Here is an 18,711-nt window from a genome sequence, read left to right as displayed (position 1 = left end):
GATGGACTACTCAAATGCTGTAAAGACTGCTTTTGTCACAAGCAATGTTGTCGACTTTGCTTTCTTGCTCCACGTTCGAGTCGTGCCTATGGGTTTTCGCTATCCAATCCTGTTGGTCAATCTAGAGCTGGTGGCGTGCAATCGATACCGGGACGGCAATTCCGTCAACGTTCGCAAATGCGGAGAACTAGGGGCCTTAGCTAAGGTGCCTGGATATAGCATGCGGAAATGGCAACGCAAAGGGTGTTAGAGCTTCCGTCGGTGCTACTACGGCGCAGGGCTGCTCCTTGGGAGTTTCACCAGTAGTGGCGGCCCACATGACTAAAATCCCGATAGCGGGACTGACCCAATAGGGCAACGACAGCCACACTCTGGGGCTAGACTCCGCGACAAAATTTACTTGTCAAAAGTTGGCAGCCAAACATACCCCAACTTCCTACCCGACTTCCGGACGTCGCTCAAATCCGATCACTGCCGAGATGCTGGTTCGAGAGGAGATTGATGGGCGCGCTCACATTTTATTCCACTCACCGCGAGCAGACTCCAAGCTTACGTCGTCCCAGGCGGGACGAAAGCACCGTTTGAATGCGCTGTCCGCCAGACGCATTGACAGCCGTTGTCTTGTGCATCCACTTTCCAAGAGAATCGGAAGAATCTGACCGATGTCGTAGGAGTAGTGAAAGAGCTGGGTTTGGTGTGCCTAATAGAAGCCATGACAGGTGCCATGATAGCTACCATTGCAAGAGTGGGGTGAAGGCTGCTCAAGGTCTCGTAGGGATGTTTCGGGCTCACGAAACATCAGATCGACGAAGATGAGTGAGCAGCCGCGACCGAGTCATTCGATGCTCCGTGACTGCGGCAAGGCCAGCGATAACCTGATCGTCGTGGACGACGGAACCCAGACGTTCATCATTGAATGTAAAGACTGTCTATCTTCAGGAGCCGTGCGACGAGTACTAGAAGTAAAAGATGGTCGTAGAAGATGGTGCCGGAGAAGTATAGCCATAGCCATTGATCCGTTCTGTACAACGCGAGGCAGAACAGAAGAAGCTTGAGCCGAGTACTTGGTACTCGGAACTTACTGCGACGAGCATGCGCAAAAAGAAGCGCATGGAAATGACACGTTGCAGTGAGAGGGAGTCTCATCGCGTCGGATGCTAGGAGTGTCGGACTGCTCACCCGGTAACCTGGTTCTTTCTTGCCGCCGCACATTGCTTTTATTCGACGCTTGTCTTGACCTACTACAACTGCGGACTCAAAACCGGGCTCCCGGTGGGCGTTTGGTTGTGAGAAGCACGGCAAAGGGGCGGGCACCTGCTTGTATAAGTCAAGCTCTCTTTGCGCCGAGCAAACACCGGGTAAATGCCCCGCATGAAACCTCCATCTGGAGCCCCGTGATCAAGTGCAATATATTTGAGCAAATAGCAATCTCTCAAATAGATTATCGAAGGTTCTCTGCATGTTCTTCCGGACCGTTCTGCGCTGTCAAGATCTTGCAGCGAGGGTTCGAAACAAATGCGACCTTGACAATAGGGCCGAGGCAGAGCTTGCGACCAATAGCAGGAACAGCCGCCAAATTCACTGACGATGTTTACTAAATGGAGGCTCCAAGACATTGCGGCTCTCATATCCTGTAATATCTTGAAATTGATACATGCATGCAGTCCATTAGTACAGGAACAGCCCGCGGCTTCAACTGGTCGTCAACGGAGCTATAAAGAGGCTCGCAGCTCGCTCTTCTCCGTATTCTGCAACTGCGTCTCTCAAGTTTACGCCTAGTCAATCGTTATACAATGGCTCCTTACGCCCTCATCGCGGCTACCCTTTTGGGTCTTGCCACTGCGCAAACACCAGGATCGACACCAGAAGTGCACCCCAAGCTCAACACTTGGAAGTGCACCAAAGCGGGAGGATGCAAAGAGCAGAGCACAGCTATTGTCGTCGACTCAGCTTCCCATTACATCCATCAAAAGGGCAACTCTACACTCGGCTGTGGAAACTGGGGTAGTGCAGCCGACCCGGTTGCGTGCCCGGATGAGGAAACATGTGCGAAGAACTGCATCATGGAAGGCATCGAAGATTACTCCACAATGGGCGTCTACACTACCGGAGGCGAGCTTCGTCTGGACATGTTCAACCCCAGTGGCGGCCAAGCTAGCCCTAGGGTCTACCTCTTGGCCGAGGACGAGGAGAACTACGAGATGCTTCAACTGACCGGTAACGAGCTGGCTTTCGACGTCGACGTATCGAAGCTGCCATGCGGCATGAACGGCGCCCTTTACCTCAGCGAGATGGAGGCTGATGGTGGACGTTCTCAACTGAACCCAGGTGGCGCCGCCTATGGCACGGGATACTGTGATGCTCAGTGCTTCGTCACACCATGGATCAACGGTGTAGTAAGTACAAGCTGTCTTCTCCCTCAGTACTCATGCTTATTCGTTCCAGGGAAACGTCAAGGGTCAAGGTGTTTGCTGCAACGAAATGGATATCTGGGAGGCAAACGCTCGCTCTAACCAGATCGCACCTCATACCTGCAGTACCGATGGTCTCTTTGGCTGCACAGGCGATGAGTGTGGCAAGGCTGGATTGTGCGACAAGAACGGATGCGGAGACAACCCCTACAAGCACCGAAGCTCTCCCGACTACTACGGTACTGGCCTTAAAGTCGACACCACGAAGCCTTTCACCGTCATCACCCAGTTCCCCGCCAAGGACGGCGTTCTCCAGGCCATTGTCCGCAAGTACGTCCAGGACGGCGTCGTCATTGAGAACGCCAGGAAGGAGATCATTATGGACCAGGAGTTCTGCAGTGCTCAAGCTGGTGCTGAGATGTACAGCAAGCTTGGTGGCCACAAGGGCATGGGTGATGCTCTGGCCCGCGGTATGGTTCTCGCGCTGAGCATCTGGTGGGATGAGAGCGGTGCCATGCAGTGGCTTGACGGCTCAGAGTCCGGATCCGGACCATGCAATGCGACTGAAGGCTTCCCTAAGGCGATCCAACAGATTGAGAAGGCACCCACAGTTACCTTCAGCCAGATCAAGTGGGGTGAGATTGGATCCACATTCGCTGGTTCAAACTCCACCATGCGCCGTTGGAATGCGTAGGTAGTGAGCTCTCAAGCTAGCTGTAAATATAAGAATGAGCTCTTCTGTCAAGCAACGAGCCCACAAACGTGTTGACATGTGATGGCGGTGAATTATTGTGCGTTTGTCGAAGTCGCCATGATGTGTTGGCGGGCGTGTGATTTTGTGACCTAGATCTGCCGCGATCATCATCGAGATCGTCACCGTATGATCAGGCATGAAGATGGTGACTGTGAGCCCTACCAGTGCGCGTGTTGGGGTCCGAACACGCGTGCGCGCATGACGTGTGATGATTGACAAACTCCCCTGACGCGGGGCTGGCGTGTGGCCGATACGGAAAGCACTAGACCCCTTTCGTCATTACTACGTCAACACCAGCGGACGGCATTACGGTCTTCCGGCCATGAATCTTTGCAGTAACGACAAGCATTGCACCCTCTGGCTGTAGAGCTGTATGTCTCTTCGCTTATTCGCAAAGACTGTCGTGCGCACAAACCCGCCGTTTGGTCGGCTAGCTGGCAAGAGCTCACAAGTCGACTTTCGCACACCATGTATCGGTGCTGTCTACGGTTTTATCTCAGCGATGGATTGATGATTGTGCTGATTCTATTTGACAAGTTGCGTATAACTGTAAGCGATGGAGCAAGATGTGTGGGACCAAGCAATCGCTCCTACAATTTTACTTAACAACAAGCAAGCGTCCACACATGGCCTGCTACCGCCATCATCCACAGTTTATCTACACACCCAAAGCAAGCTCTTCCACGAATATTTTCAGACCATGTCAGCGACCAATAGATCTGATTCTGGCAAGCAATCGGAATTGGACACTGAATCCACAAAGTCAGGGTCGACGATGGCATCTACCAAGTCTCTTCTTCGATCTCTGCTTCCTCGTAAGCAGTCAAAAGACACTCGTGAGACGAGGAACACGAGATCACCAACCGACACGGCGCAAGGCGAATTGAACAGGGCCGAGGCTTTAGTCTTCTGCGCAATACATAAGTAGGAAGGCACTCAACTGACCATGAATGTTCGGTTTATAAACATCACACATACTCAGTAAGCTTTCTTCTGATCTTTTGCGACACGTAGCTCCTCGTTCTGCTCACCTTTACAAATCGCGCAGAGGCCTCATAGACTATTCCCGAATTATAGGACTTTCGCAATATGTTGAGTCGCAATGCAGAATCTAGATCTAGACGCACCAATGCGATTCTGATCGCAAACGCTAAGTGTTTGCGCACGAGACTTAGTGAATTTCTTTCCAAGTCTGCTCCTTTTCTGACCTATCATTGACCACAGGCGCTTGGCTTGTAATTTCATCATAGAGCGAGACCCCGCTACCGCATGGCGTGATGATCATGGCCATATTCACTGGGAGCCCTTCACGTTCCAGGCATTGCTCGCACACCGTTTGCGACGCGCGAGGTACGTGCCTTAGGCTGCGCGGTATCGCATCCAGTTTACATCAGGCATTTATCCTTGGCCCATTGTATGGTACCAAGTACATCAGGCCTGTCGGTTTCTTCCTCTCTGTCTCCCGCAATCTACACCATACGAAAGAACGCAAGTATGTCTGTTGTAAATTTCGGATCCGACATCGAGTTTGTCGAAGGCGATAATCAGTAAGTTGCTTTGAAGGTGTTCAGGCTATTGTCGCCGGCAGCGCGTATGATCACGATCACTGTTGCAGTCTGATGGTCCATTGTAGCCACCTGCGTTGATCATAGCACTGGACGTAATCGGGTGTTATAGAACTGAAGCTAACAGGCTCTTTTTATTAGGCTATCGACGTCTCCTGCTAGCGCGAGCGATTTGGCTGAAGATGAACAAGTCATTGTACCAGACATCGGCTTCTCGGGCGAAGAAAGCGGCGACGATGTGTTCTTCTATGACGCTGCTGGAGAAAACACGATGTTTCGCCGTGGTAAGAAGCGATTCAACAAGGATGGAGTGAAGAAAGGAACGATCAAGACTGCACGGGGCAGTAAGATCACGAGCGCCAGTGGCCCACTCTCTCACCTGAGCATCGCCCCCGAGAGCCCAAGTGAGTCTAGTAAGACACAGTTATACTAAATAGTACTTATACTTCTCAGGCAGCTACCAATTTCCTTCTTCCCAAACGCTCCATCCCTCAGTCACGCCAACCAGTAACCGAGCGGAATCTCCATTGTTTGAACCTGAAGACGGAGAAGCTTCTGACCACGCCTTACCTGCCCAAGGAAGTACATTTTTGAAGCGCCCGAGAACCCAAGGCCCATACAAGTATCGCGTCATGGACGGACTCAAGCGCGCAAAAGCCACCAAGGCTGAGGTCGAGAACAACATCTCCGTACTCATGCCTCAGGACAAGAAGACCAGCACCCGCCCCAGCGTCGAAGAGGACCCAGAGAACATCCTCATCAAGACCCTCCGCCAGGATCAAAAGCTTCTCTGGAGCGAAATCGCCAGCCACCTCAACCAAGAGCGCCTCTCCAAAGGCGAACCAGCAACCTTCACCGACGCCGCAGTCTACAGCCGCTTCGTCCGCAACGCCCCCCGCATCGCCACCTCCGTCGGCGAGATCGGTTTCGACCCCAAAGACTACATGCACCTGCGCAACCCAAACCAGTACTCCAACGCCGAAGGAACAGGCGTTCTCAGCAAGGCGGGCAAGAAGCGCATCAAGGACTTCAACAACGCGACGGAGCTCAAGGACAACTTGCGCCATGCCGTTCCCTCAGAGGTACATGAGAATGATTTGGAGACGCCGCAGATGACGGAGCAGCTTATGGATGCGGTGGCGAAGTGTGAGCGCAACTTTTGGAAGTATGTCGCGGATGAGTTGGAGAGGGCGACTGCGAAGATGTATGATGCTGAGAAGCTTTCTGAGCGCTATCATGCTATCTGAGGTGGGTGGGAAGTTTCCAACTCACGGATGGAGCGTGTGTTAGGAATCAGGGTCGTTTGGGCTGTACAGGTTTTGAGGAGGCGTTTGGTCGGAGTCGGCGATGGATAGTCGATGGGAATTATGCAAGGAGGTGCCTATCCAGTCACAGCTTCAGTGGTGGACTGGTCTTCATGATCAGTTGCTCAGATATTGAGAACAACAAGACACATTTCCACACATCAATCTCTATTCTGTGTAAGCCGTTTTGCCACCATCAGTGTTTTCTTGGTCCGTCAAAAGGTGGACTCCATGCAAGTCGTGATATTCGCAAACTGATCTTATCTATGAAACACCTATTTACATCTACATCAAGGTCGCCTTCAAACTTTGCTCAACGCAAGTATGCATGTGCCTAGCGCAAACCCTGGGCATCTAGCAAGTGAAAGTAGGCGGGCCGGGATTGGTGTAGCTTGTAGGGATAGGGTAGTTGATGTTGATCTGGATACCCGGGTCGGTAGCCTTGTACGCGCCAGGGAAAGCGACGAGGTTCGAGGGCGCCTTGCTGCCGCCGCCAGTAACCTCAAGCTGTGCGCAAGACAGGTAGAACTGGGCTCCGCCTACGCTCTGAGCAGTGTGGATGGCGATGTGCTCGTTACGCATCAAGTATTTTCCAGGTGCAATGCATTGGGGGATCTTGATGTCGTAGGTGGCAGCGCCTGCGCGGAAAGATATTAGTATATGGCAGCAGAGCAAGAGCGAGAGACATACTCAGCCAGGTCAGCTGCGAACCGAACTTGGGCTGTTCGGCGTAGATTCGGAACCAGACGGCGCCGGTAGGGTCCCAGGTGTTGATGTCTGCGCCCTCTGGTACCTTGGCAAGGTATGACTGGAAGGGGCCCGGGTGGTAAGCATTCGGGTTGACGCTGACCTTTACGTTCGAGCCAGCAGCAACAGTGGTGGTCGCTGTTCCTGCCTTGAGTTGGTTGCAGCGGATATCGTTGCTTTGCACGTTGCCAACGAATCCATTGTCCTGCCAGTTCTTGGCTTGACGAACACTAGTCCAGGCTGCGGCACCGTTGATGCTTGGGAGTGTGTCTTTGAGAGGTCAGTTAGCTTCATCGGAAGGCGTGCAGTGCATCGGCACGTACAGTGAGCGCTGGCGACAGACGCAGTAGCTGCTAGCAAAACAACAGAGGACTTCATCTTGGCGGGAATCTTTGGCTGAACCTGGAGATGAGATGCAATGAATATGCAGTTGGTGCCGGCATATCAACATCTCCCGAGCGTCATATATACTCTGTCTCTTGCCCCGGGCTGGCTCGTTCGTTACGAGACACCCACCGGCAATAAGGTCGAAAGAGCCGTACCCATCGCGAAAGACCCGAACCTTGAGCGCGAATTGGTTGTAAGCGAAGGTGTACAAGACGATGTGAGTGTTGCATAGATTACGAGTGATGAAGACAATCTATTTGGTGTGCGAGGCGGCTACCAGTCGTACAACGCTAGCGACGGATGCCGCTGCCGATTTTAATTGTGGCCAATGGCAGCACCTAGCTTGCTTGAAATGTCTAAATTGCCTACGTCAACGCCATGGATCAGGCAATATACAATTTACGAGATGCGATCACACGAGTACAGATTTCTAGCCTGTCTCTCCACATCGGGTAGACACAGCCTCAAAGACAAGGCGGTTGCCAACTCTGGATGTCCAACATCGCTAACGCTCACGGTGAGAACTCAACAATTGCATGCTGGGGATAAAGTCTAGAAGCATCATGTACTATTCTTGCTCTATGTGAAAGACTGCAAATAGCTACATGGTAAGCGTCCCTCGGAACGCGACTTCTACACGCGCTCTCTCGCCTCCGCGTCCTCACTATCGTGTCTCGCACCGTACTTGCCATCATCTGCACCAGTCACGACATTCATATCCTCGTCGGCAGCCACATCGAAGCTTCTACCTCGATACTCTGGTCCCAAGGCTGTGAGCAGGATAACGTATGCATACACGCATCCCATGAAGATGCAGATCACGAGCCCGTACTTGTAACGGGTTGTCTTGCCTTTCGGTGGAAGTGGAAATCTCTCGCCAATAGTCGCTTCGATAGTCGATGAGGCAGAGGAAGCAAGGTTTCCGAGTTGATAAGATGTACCGACGACAAAGGTGCGGAATGATCCTGGTGAGAGTTCCATAAGGTGGATTGGGATGACACCCCACGCACCCTGGACGCAGAACTGTTGGAAAAAGGCTGCGGCGATGACCGCGTTGGTGGAGACGAATGTGTAGGGATAGAGTAGAGCGCCGCCGATAACGCACATGACGATGATGCTGATACGGCGACCGAAAATGGATGAGCAATAACCGACTACGGTACCGCCGGTCATAGCACCGAGATTGGCGACGACCTGTGTGACGGTGACCTGGTTGGGAGAGAAGTTGTACTGGTTACTCAGCATGGTCGGGTAGAGGTCCTGGCTTCCGTGCGACATGAAGTTGAAGCCCGCCATGAGCAAGACAAGATACACCAGCAAAAGCCAGTGGCGCTTCAGCGCAACCTTGCCTTCTTGAGCAAAGACCTTGGCGGCGTTGGGTTGTTCTTCGCGAATTCGCTTGCGCTCGAGATAAGCGTTCGTTTCTGGGAGGCAGAGACGGAAGATGATGAACAGAACTGGTGGGCCTGCACCGAACCAGAATAGCGGTCGCCATTCGTGACCGACGGTGTTGACGAACGCGCGTGCAAAGACGGTGGCTAGTAGGTACCCGAATGCATAGCCCTGTTGTAGCATACCGGAGATGATACCACGGGCCTGCTCGGGGCAGTCTTCAAGGGCTGTGACAGTGTCAGCTATCTGGATGACGCGGGGATGGGAAGGAAGACTTACCAGTGGCAGCAGCATTTCCGTACAGTCCACCCATGGCGATACCGAACAAAGCCCTCACTCCCAAGAACTCGTTGTAGGTCGAGCAGAAACCCGTGCCGAGCTCCAATACGATGAAGAGTAGGTTGTTGATAATGAAAGGCCACTTCCTTCCATACCGATCAGCCGCCAAACCAAAGATGATACTACCTACGCTTCGCAGCATGAGAACCAACGTAATACCCCATGTGATATCCGCCTTGGTCTTACCAAAGGTTTCGGCAAGATCTTCGACGGTAAGGGAGACGGTGAAGAAGTCGAACGCGTCCCAGGTCCAGGCGACAAAAGCGACGAGGAAGAAGAGCCATTGCTGGAGATTCAGCATACGCAGGAGCGCGATGGGGTTGGCGACCTTGTCGTGGGCAGGCTTGAGAGTGGGGATGCGCGTTGCCATGTAGCGACCGGCCGACATCTTTGCGGCCGGTGGCGCGAACTCGCGCTGCTCTGTGGTGTCGTATTTCTCGTCCGACATTGTGAATGGAGGACAACCCGCGGGCAACTTCAGAACGCGAAGCGTGAGGGGAAGTGCTGTCTTCTTTCTCCGAACGAGATCGACAGACTGTTGAGCTTACAAGAGCTTATAAGACACCGCGGGCGCGACGCTTTCTTTAATCCCACTAGACATGCACGCGATCATCGTTGAACCTTCCGAAAACGAGTTCACAGATAACCAGTGCGACCCGAGCATGCATCTTCGACATCCTCATGACGTCCCCGCAACCCCGCATGTTGACCTGCCATCCAATGGCACCCCCGCGGAGGGCGGTACGATAGACCAGAGTTGGCTAGCAGGCGACATGGGATGGAGCACACGACAGGGGCTACTGCGTGCTAAGAGTGGTCAAGAGGTGATAAGCGTCGCTTGGCTTGGAAAAGACGGCACAGCGAAGCTTTGTTGAAAGACGCCGAAAAGCTTGGTCGACGTCAAAGGCTTGGGGCGCCAACGGTCTGAACGCGCTGCACTCAGACATCCGCGGACTGTTGGAGATAAGTCAAGGTTGTGGGCTCGCAGTTGATACGATACTGATTGTTGATGCTGTGTTTGGAAGTTGGTCTCGCGAGCTGGTTCTAGCTCATAATGCGTACCGGTGTTGGGTCGTGAGGATGTTCCAAAGTGGAGTGAAGACGCGGTGCTGTCCCAAGGGTAGCGCGTCCACCGGCTTATCCCCGCATCTGGGGATCTCTGAACACGACATTCTCGAATCTTAATCACGACAGCTTTCATTATGACTGCGAGGTTGAAGCAGCCCTGCATAAGAGCGGATCTAACGATTGCATCATCTCAAATGTGATTGGAAATGGGAACCAGAAAATAGGCGTTGGGGCTAGACACCGGTTGCAGGATACCATACGCAGCCGACGCCCTGGAGGCAGATCTAGCTCCGATGTTCGCGACCGGGTCGTCGCTCGGCAAAGTTGCTGGACGCCTAGCAGACTTCCAAACAATCAGAGGTTCTGACACGGGAAACTGGAAAATGACCATGCTTTTCATATTGATACCGAGACTGCAGTTCGTTGCCCAAAGCTAAAAGGAAGATACAAGAAGTCTAATCGCAGTAAAACGCTCATACACGCCAATTCCGAAATGCAATGCTCGCGAACTCTTGTTCGTTGCGAATAGGCCTAAAGGTTACATGAGTCGTTGCAGTGACTCAAGCTCTGCTTGAGACAGCCCGGGAGCTCTCCGCAGAGCTTGCCCATTCTTCCGTGAGTCGCTCCAGTTCGGTCATGCGAAGCGCCTCCTCGACACTCTGGACAAAGTGTCTTGGACCTCCACACATTTCGATAATACCGCTCTTGTCGAATAGCTGGTAGACGGGACTGGACTCTTGCGGCACCCTGCAGAAGAAGACTCTGACATCCCGCTTCCTGTAAGACTCTACGATCTCAGCCAGGACCTGGGCGCCAGCACCATCGAGCGATGTGACGCCGTGAACATCAAAGATGACGTTCTTGTTGTGTTCTGCACGGCGGACGCGCGGTAGAGCAGGGTGCGCGTTCTCCGTACCATGGTCCTCGAGGCGGCGCAGACGGGTCTTCAGGTTGCCGGTGTTGGCAAATGTCAGAGGCTCGGGGATCTTGACGATCAAGCACCCTTCAATGAATTCGACATCTCCGGGGTGATGCTCCGCGTTTGAGAACTGGTTGGTAGTTCCAGGCACGCGGCCTAGAATTTGAATGCGCGGGCGAACCGAATGACGGATCAGACGCAGGATAGAGAGTCCGATACCGACACCAATACCACGTTTCAGATCCCACACGATGGTGATGAAGAAGATAAGACCCATGAGGATCAACTCTGACCAGCCACGGATCTTAAGGAAGAACTTGACATCGTGTGGCGCCTCTTCCACGAGCGAGTATGCTACAACTGAGACCATGGCGCAAAGAACGCCTTTGGGTAGGTAGTAGAAATATGGCAGCATGAAGACGGTACACAGAATAGTAATGATGGACAACAAGACTGAACTCATTGGCGTCAACCCACCAGTGGATGCATTGACCTTGGAGCGACCGTAGCCACCGAAAGCTGGAAGCGCCATGAACAGTCCACCGGTAATGTTTGCAGTACCCAGAGCGATGAGCTCGCGGTTTGCGCTTAATGGCATCTGGACGCCGTCCTTGGTGTGGTCACCGCTGCCCAGCGACTTGGCAGCAACGGAAGACTCGAAGAAGCCCAACATAGCAATAATCAATGCCGTATTGATGGCGTCAGATACATACTTGAGATGCGAGGTCTCGAAAGGGAAGTGTACGGTGAATAGTTTGGCGCTGGAGTTGACCTCTCCAAGGACAGCGAGGCCTTGTTGGTCAAGGCGATATCTCCAGGTAAGCACGGCAGATAGCACGACAACGACAAATCGGTCAGGGATGTAGGCGACATTAGGGTATCGTGGTTGCAGTCGCTTCTTGAACTCTCTGCAGGTTTGTTAGTGAGTCCAGCATGAAGGTGGTGTCTCGCAACATACCGAAAGAACATGATGATGAAAAAGGCAGTGAAGGACATGGCACATGTGAGTCCATGGGCGCGTCCGACATTGCGAAAGAGAAAGACGACTTTGTCCAAGCAACTGCCGTGAGACACTTGATCAGCAGCCAGTCGTGCGAGCCCCATCTGGGGAATGAGCTGGTCTACAAAGATGACTACGCCGATGGCGCTGATGAAGCCTCGCAAAAAGGGCCGGCTCAGCACATTGTCGAGGAAACCGAGTCGGAAGAAGCCTGCAATCAGGATAAAGGCACCAGCCATGCACGTCACGATGCCAGCGATCTCGGCATTACGTCTACCGTCGTTGTCGCCGGTAGTACCCTTCTTGATGTTCTCACGCACGATCTCGCCGATGAGCAGCGAGCCAGGCGCCTCGGGACCGACAATCATCTGCGGACAGGTGCCCAGCACAGCGTATATGAGAGGGTTCAGGGCGAAGCTGTAGAGACCGTGAACGGGCGGCAGGTGGGCGAGGTTGGAGGCATAGGAGAGGGCCATGGGGATGTAGAACGAGGCCATGGTGATGGCTGCGATGAGGTCGCCCTTGAAGTAGCGCCACTTGTACTGCTGCGTCCAGTTGAGGACGGGAATGTAGTACTTGAGGTACATCATGCGCTTGTCCTTGATGCCGTGGCGCTCAGCAAGCCAGCGCGTTGTGCTCATCTTCTGCCCGTTCCCCTTGTTCAGCACGCCGTCTGCAAAGGCGTCGCCTAAGAGAGCGTGTGCCTCGTCGGGCGCATCGCCCTCTGCCGTCTCGCGGATGCCAGGGAAGGTGCCACCGAAGCTCTGCTCCGAGTGGATGCTACCCGCGAAGCTGCCATAGTTGCGATGTGCCGCCGGCCTTCCCTCGGCCCGGTTGAAGGTGCCCCAGTCCTGCTGGTTCAGCAAGCGCGTGCGCACCGTGGGCTCGAGGTCGATCTCGATAATGCCGCCCGGGGGAGCGACTTCCTCATGGGTTGAGTGTACTAACGTCGCATCCGTCGCCGGGTGGATGCCGTCGGTGGAGAACTCGAGGTCGTGGGGCGCAGCGCTGCTCGACGGCTGGGGCTCGTCGTCGTCGTGATAGCGACGGGGACGCATGGTTTCCTCGGGCGAGCTGGACCTGTCCGAGGGCGCATGAGCCTGGCGGAGCTGGCTGGGCGTCGAAGGCGCGTGTGCGTGCCGGGCACTGGCATTGGAAGAGTCGCGCGAATGCGAAGCCATGCTGCGCGATAGTGATAGATAGTGATATCGAGGTGCAAGCACCAGCGAATCGGAGGCGAGGTAATAGCCGTACTATGGACGGCGACGCGAGTGCGAGCAGCTTTTCGCAGCAGCAACCATAGCGCTCCCGAGGCAGAACAGACGAGAGAAAAGCATGGACGTCGTGGTGCTGCGTATTTTCCACGCCGGCAGAGGATCCTCCTAGCTTGCTCAGTCCAGCGCCGCCGGCCGTCGAGCAATGCACGTGCGAGGCGCTGCAATGTCATCCAGACCGCCGCCCCACTACTGGTCAGATATGTCTCAACTTGTCAAGCCTCACGTCGCGGCTGTGGCTATGTCATCGGACGTCTCTGTGGCCCAACGGTGCAGCCCTGCAGTAGCGCCGTTCTCGGAGCTCGAATTTGGAGTCCCGGCGAAAAAGGCCATGGAGTCATCGTGGGCTTCAGTCCGCGCCGACTATTCCCCACACTCCGAGATCCGATACCTCATAAGTAGAGCACATCTAGAGACGGCATTGAATTGAGCACTCTTTTTGAACATCCAAAGACGTCAGTCATCTACCACACACCATGTCGTTCCCTACATTACACGCCCGCGCGGAGGCCAAACCGCTTGAGCACCGTTCATGGTGAGTACACTAGATCATTTCCATGTATATACTGTACTAACAGAATTCCAGCCTCACTCCCACCACCACCAAGAAGCTGCTCGATGCTGGCTACCCCGTCGTCGTCGAGCGCTCGCCCAAGGACCCCAACTACGCCCGCATCTTCAAGGACGAGGAGTTCGAGCAGGCAGGCGCGACCCTCATCGAGGAAGGCGCATACAAGAACGCGCCCAAAGACGACCGCATCATCATCGGACTGAAGGAGCTACCCGAAGACAAGTTCCCGCTCGAGCACACTTTCGTACACTTTGCGCATTGCTACAAGCAGCAGGGCGGCTGGGAGAACGTCCTCGCTAGGTTCCCCCGCGGTGGAGGCACATTGTACGACCTCGAGTTCCTGCAGGATGAATCAGGCAGGCGCGTTGCGGCCTTTGGCTACCACGCGGGCTTCGTCGGCGCTGCCCTGGCCATCAAGGTTAGTCCACTCGACTACTGCACTACCACCTTACTGACACCTGCTAGACTTGGGCATGGCAACTTACCCACCCCAAAGGCGAGCCCCTTCCCGGCCTAGAAACCTTCACCGAAGGACGGGGATACTACAACAACGAGAGCGAGCTGATCGCCCAGCTCAAGGAAGATGTTGCTGCTGGTGAGAAGGTCGCTGGTCACAAGCCCACCAGTCTGGTACTGGGTGCCCTTGGACGATGCGGCTCCGGCGCTGTCGACCTGCTGGAGAAGATTGGCTGCCCAGAGATCAAGAAGTGGGATCTGGCTGAGACTAAGGAGCGCGACGGCCCCTACCCCGAGATCGTCGAGTCTGACATCTTCGTCAACTGCATCTACCTCTCCAAGCCCATCCCGCCCTTTGTGAACAAGGAGAGCCTCAAGTCACCAACCCGCAGGCTCAGCGTCGTCTGCGATGTCTCATGCGACACCACCAACCCACACAACCCCATTCCCATCTACGATATTAACACCACCTTCGACAAGCCCACAGTTGAGGTCTCGGTTGAGGGTGACGGCCCGAGGTTGTCCGTCATCTCCATCGACCACCTTCCGTCTGCGCTACCCCGCGAGTCCTCAGAGGCCTTCAGCAACGCTCTGCTGCCCAGCCTCATGGCCCTCAAGGACCGAGCATCTACACCAGTATGGCAAGGCGCAGAGAAGCTGTTCCAGGAGAAGGTCCAGACGCTACCAGGCGGTGTCCCCAAGAAAGAAGTATAGGACTTCTCGCGTGTAGCATCCTCAGTGCTGATATGAAGTTACGAAATGAAGAATAGAAATGAATCGCCATATGCATGGCACCGCCAATAGCATTCCAACTGGTCCTGTCACTCCATTGATGACCACTGTGCTAATGGAACTTACATTCCTCGATGTCTTGTCAAATCTGTTACAAGAACTACGACGAGGCTGTTTCTACTCAATGGATCGGTCATATGGTATACAGACCTTCCTACGAGCCTCCCCTGTCAGCAGAGACGATGAAATCCGAGCCATCAGTGAAATCGGCTCACCGAAAAGAATCGATGCGTATAAGAACACGCCGTCTTCTGTAGTAAGAATCACCGTAGAGGTTGTTTGATTGAGTTCGTGATCATAGCTGGGTGCACTAATTTCCCGCCTTTGCGGCGCCAATGCGATCCGTGCATCATGCACCTGGTGGCATATTCATCACACTACTAGAGTTCTCTGAGAAGTCCTTGTACCATGCTTTATAGTTCATGTCGTCTTTGTGAAAGCATGCCGTCGTCAATTACCCACGATGGCTCTGTTTGATCGGAGCCTTGGCAAGTAAGACAGCCTGACGCGTCATATGAGGATCAACACGCGAGTAAGACCGGGACGGCCCTCTTCAACAACGTGCTTCTCACGCCGAGACACACTCTATCGACAAATCGCGGCGCGCAAAGAGCGCGATAATGGCAAATCGCCTCTTCAACATCCGTGTGAGTGCTTGCAATGCGCTGCAGACCGGGTGTAATGTTCGCGCGGCCAACCGTGTCAGAAGCGCTCTCACCGCTGCCCAAAATGTCTGTATCTTCCCCGACGTCAGACGCGACGAACCTCTTATCTCATTCCACACGATATCGAACCACCAATACAATCTCATGAGAGTGGCTTACATGTGGATTGGATCGATCACGACGACAACTGTAAGTGTAAAGCGCCTGCCCTCGCGGTCATGCTAGAAGAGCCGACTACCACGGCATGAACATGAACTGCCATCGCGGGATGCACAGCCGAATGGCTTTTCAAACACCCGTCTCTTCTTTTCGACTTTGGCGACCAATAACTAGAGGGCGGCTGCTTATTTCCTATTTTGAAACATCAGTCTGACTACACCAACACCTTTTGGAACCTAAAAAAAAATTAAACCTAAACACCCGTCTAGGCGTTGCGGCATGTCAGATTGACTCGGCCCTAATCAAGCCACCAAAGGAACGACTTATAACACCGTCTTACCTCATCTTCAAACATGGACCTGTCATCTCATCCATCCACGTTTCCCACACCAACCTGGTTTTTCTAAGTATCTCAATTATTCAACCTCAGTAGCAAGATACGTGCGCGCTTTATTACTATGTGGAATCAGCTTCGCTCCTCCTTCGGCTTCCTAAAACCGCCAGAGTCCATGCATCGATACATGCCTGTCGGCCAGGTGTCCGCAACACGCTCCCGCACCCGTCTCGCAATCATAACGGCATCCTGCATCATCGTCGCTCTCGCTATCCTCTCAATATCTACTCATCCCCTGGAGAAGGCGAGGCAGTATGGGATACTCAAGTCTAGCGAGGCGTCCATGCATGACCCCATACCCAGCATCGTACATTATGTGCAAATAAAAAAGGACGCAACATCAACACTGAGATTTCCGTTCTCAAGCTTCCTGACCATGTGCGCCGCAGTCATGTACATTGAACCGACGCAGATCTACATGCATACCGACTTCAACGACTCCGAGATTAGGAATGCCAGCGAGCACGGTGACCGGTGGACCAAGGCAGTCATCAACACCTTCGCAAACATCACCACCTGGAATCGAGTAGATGTGCCCAACTTTGCCGGCCAGAACCAGGACCAGGAAATCTCCGCCATCCAGCACAAGTCAGACTTCATTCGCTGGGAGGCCATCGCGAAAATTGGCGGGATCTATATGGATTGGGACGTTGTACCTCTGCGATCTCTGACGCCCCTGCTCAACGCTGGCTTTGCTTTTATCGGCGGCCGACATTATGGCGGCGCACGTGAAGGCGGTGGCATCAACGGCACCATCAACAACGGTGTCTTCTTGACCAAGCCAAACAGCACAATGGCGCGAATCGTCGTGCGCGAGCAACATGCCGGCTTCGACGGTAGATGGGAAGCAAATCTACAGAGCATGACCAGGATCGCCGAGCGTCTCGTCCCAATCCCGAACGAAGTCCTGATACTTGACCGCACCGCTTTTGCCCCCACGCACTGGTTTAAAGAGAGCACTGACCCTCTCTTCAAACCCAACGAAGGCAATCCATCGCCTGTTCCCCAGCTCATCAACTCTACCGACCCAATGGAGCTGTACGACAACGCCATTGCAAATAGACGAAGGCGTGCGCAGTGGGAAATGGACTTTTCTTCGACATACATGCTGCATGGATTCGCTATGCATGAGTACTACAAGTATATCAACCCAAGCACTATCTTGAGCAGGACCAGCAACTTTGGTGTCGCGACGTACGATATCGTAAGACATATGGTGGACCAGGGTTACATCAGCGGAAACGAAGGGGATGACCGCGCCGAATCATGACAGGTACATACCGACTTGTATTGTAGATTTCATTACGTTCTTGTATAATAGACATGGCCGTAGCCTGTAGGCACTAGATCTAGATCGCTTAGCGAAAGCATTATAGACTCTCACAACCGATTCATCTATCCGCTTTACTTGTAGAGCTACACTATCGCTGCGAATCTACATCTGTTTATAGTCTTAGATCCCCGCACATCTATTTTAGAGGGCTATACCTTTGTACGCATGTAATAGTCTGTTCTAACGTACAACAAGGTTACTGCAATGCGCTTGCTTATTAGCCTTCGAACACGATAGTATACACACCTTTTTAGATTGTAAATTAAGGCGCGCATGTAATACCTAAAATTAAACTAATGTATACAGGTATAGCTAGATAGCTTATTTAAGTAATAATGTATAGCGTTAAGTTATAGATATAGTTATCTCTCTTAGGCCTAGAATATAAGATCTATAGCGTACTTTTTTTAAAATTATATAGTTATAGGTATATAATTATATAATAATATATTACTAGAATAAACTTTAAATAGTACTTTAAGTCTAATTTAGTATAATCTTTTTAGAATAATAAGATTAAAAGATATAGAAAAATATTAGAAGACTTAAAGTTAGTTTCTTTTAGAACTATTAAATAACTTTATTATTAATTTAGTATATATTTATTAGATAATAGAGTTAGTTAAATACCTAATATTTAATATTAGACTTTATTTAGATATACTATTCTAAAATAATAAGAGATAAATTACTAGTAAGCTATAATAGCGTTTATAAAGTATTTATAGCTAGAACTAGATTAGTCTAGACTTTCTAGAGCTAAAACCTAATAATATTACTATAGTAATATAGTTACTTTAAATTTTAGCTTTATAATAGAGCTAAAAACTTATAAACTAATTTAATAATTATCTATATAATTTTCTTTATACTATAACTAGAAGTAATTTAAAAAATATAAAGTAATAAGTATACTACTTTCTAATAGAACTAGCTATATATATTCTATAGCTATTAGGTATAACATAACGCTATATTAACTATTTAAATACTAAGTAGCTAGTAAAGATAACTACTTAGTAGCTTATAGTCTAAGAGAAATCTTAGATAATTATTATAGAATTTATATATTTAAGTATAGTAATACTTAAGAAACTATTTATAGATATATTAGAGCTAGAAAGATTATTAATAATTTAAGATAATTAAGTATATTATTTTTTATACTACTAAAAAAAGTT

At 51.8% G+C, this 18,711-nt stretch overlaps 7 protein-coding genes across 7 annotated transcripts; 4 read left to right on the top strand and 3 right to left on the bottom strand.

Moving 5' to 3' along the window:
* Nucleotides 1-1,793: 1,793 nt before the first annotated feature.
* On the top strand, nucleotides 1,794-3,105 carry J4E85_011489 (uncharacterized protein; the record flags this gene model as incomplete). Its single annotated transcript, XM_051475692.1, has 2 exons — nucleotides 1,794-2,396; nucleotides 2,446-3,105. 2 exons carry the CDS (start codon nucleotides 1,794-1,796, stop codon nucleotides 3,103-3,105), a joined length of 1,263 nt encoding a protein of 420 aa, XP_051320468.1.
* A 1,554-nt stretch (nucleotides 3,106-4,659) lies between these two features.
* J4E85_011488 (uncharacterized protein) lies at nucleotides 4,660-5,977 on the top strand (the record flags this gene model as incomplete). Its single annotated transcript, XM_051475691.1, is given in 4 exon segments — nucleotides 4,660-4,712; nucleotides 4,872-5,134; nucleotides 5,188-5,312; nucleotides 5,327-5,977. The coding sequence occupies 4 exon segments, from the start codon at nucleotides 4,660-4,662 to the stop codon at nucleotides 5,975-5,977; spliced, it is 1,092 nt and encodes a 363-aa protein (XP_051320467.1).
* Nucleotides 5,978-6,388: 411 nt separating this feature from the next.
* On the bottom strand, nucleotides 6,389-7,159 carry J4E85_011487 (uncharacterized protein; the record flags this gene model as incomplete). Its single annotated transcript, XM_051475690.1, has 3 exons — nucleotides 6,389-6,672; nucleotides 6,725-7,051; nucleotides 7,105-7,159. 3 exons carry the CDS (start codon nucleotides 7,157-7,159, stop codon nucleotides 6,389-6,391), a joined length of 666 nt encoding a protein of 221 aa, XP_051320466.1.
* Nucleotides 7,160-7,801: 642 nt separating this feature from the next.
* J4E85_011486 (uncharacterized protein) lies at nucleotides 7,802-9,347 on the bottom strand (the record flags this gene model as incomplete). Its single annotated transcript, XM_051475689.1, has 2 exons — nucleotides 7,802-8,787; nucleotides 8,840-9,347. 2 exons carry the CDS (start codon nucleotides 9,345-9,347, stop codon nucleotides 7,802-7,804), a joined length of 1,494 nt encoding a protein of 497 aa, XP_051320465.1.
* A 1,180-nt stretch (nucleotides 9,348-10,527) lies between these two features.
* Nucleotides 10,528-13,067, bottom strand: J4E85_011485 (uncharacterized protein; the record flags this gene model as incomplete). Its single annotated transcript, XM_051475688.1, has 2 exons — nucleotides 10,528-11,794; nucleotides 11,845-13,067. The coding sequence occupies 2 exons, from the start codon at nucleotides 13,065-13,067 to the stop codon at nucleotides 10,528-10,530; spliced, it is 2,490 nt and encodes an 829-aa protein (XP_051320464.1).
* Nucleotides 13,068-13,636: 569 nt separating this feature from the next.
* LYS5 (holo-[acyl-carrier-protein] synthase) lies at nucleotides 13,637-14,901 on the top strand (the record flags this gene model as incomplete). Its single annotated transcript, XM_051475687.1, has 3 exons — nucleotides 13,637-13,695; nucleotides 13,747-14,149; nucleotides 14,197-14,901. 3 exons carry the CDS (start codon nucleotides 13,637-13,639, stop codon nucleotides 14,899-14,901), a joined length of 1,167 nt encoding a protein of 388 aa, XP_051320463.1.
* Nucleotides 14,902-16,588: 1,687 nt separating this feature from the next.
* Nucleotides 16,589-17,467, top strand: J4E85_011483 (uncharacterized protein; the record flags this gene model as incomplete). Its single annotated transcript, XM_051475686.1, has 1 exon — nucleotides 16,589-17,467. The coding sequence occupies one exon, from the start codon at nucleotides 16,589-16,591 to the stop codon at nucleotides 17,465-17,467; it is 879 nt and encodes a 292-aa protein (XP_051320462.1).
* Between the last annotated feature and the right edge of the window lie 1,244 nt (nucleotides 17,468-18,711).

The sequence above is a fragment of the Alternaria conjuncta genome (genome assembly GCF_024043145.1).
Source record: "Alternaria conjuncta strain BMP 0040 chromosome Unknown scaffold_36, whole genome shotgun sequence".
In the NCBI taxonomy this organism is placed as follows: domain Eukaryota; kingdom Fungi; phylum Ascomycota; class Dothideomycetes; order Pleosporales; family Pleosporaceae; genus Alternaria; species Alternaria conjuncta.
The sequence above is the reverse complement of the archived record's forward strand: the minus strand, read 5'-3'. Positions and strand labels throughout refer to the sequence as shown.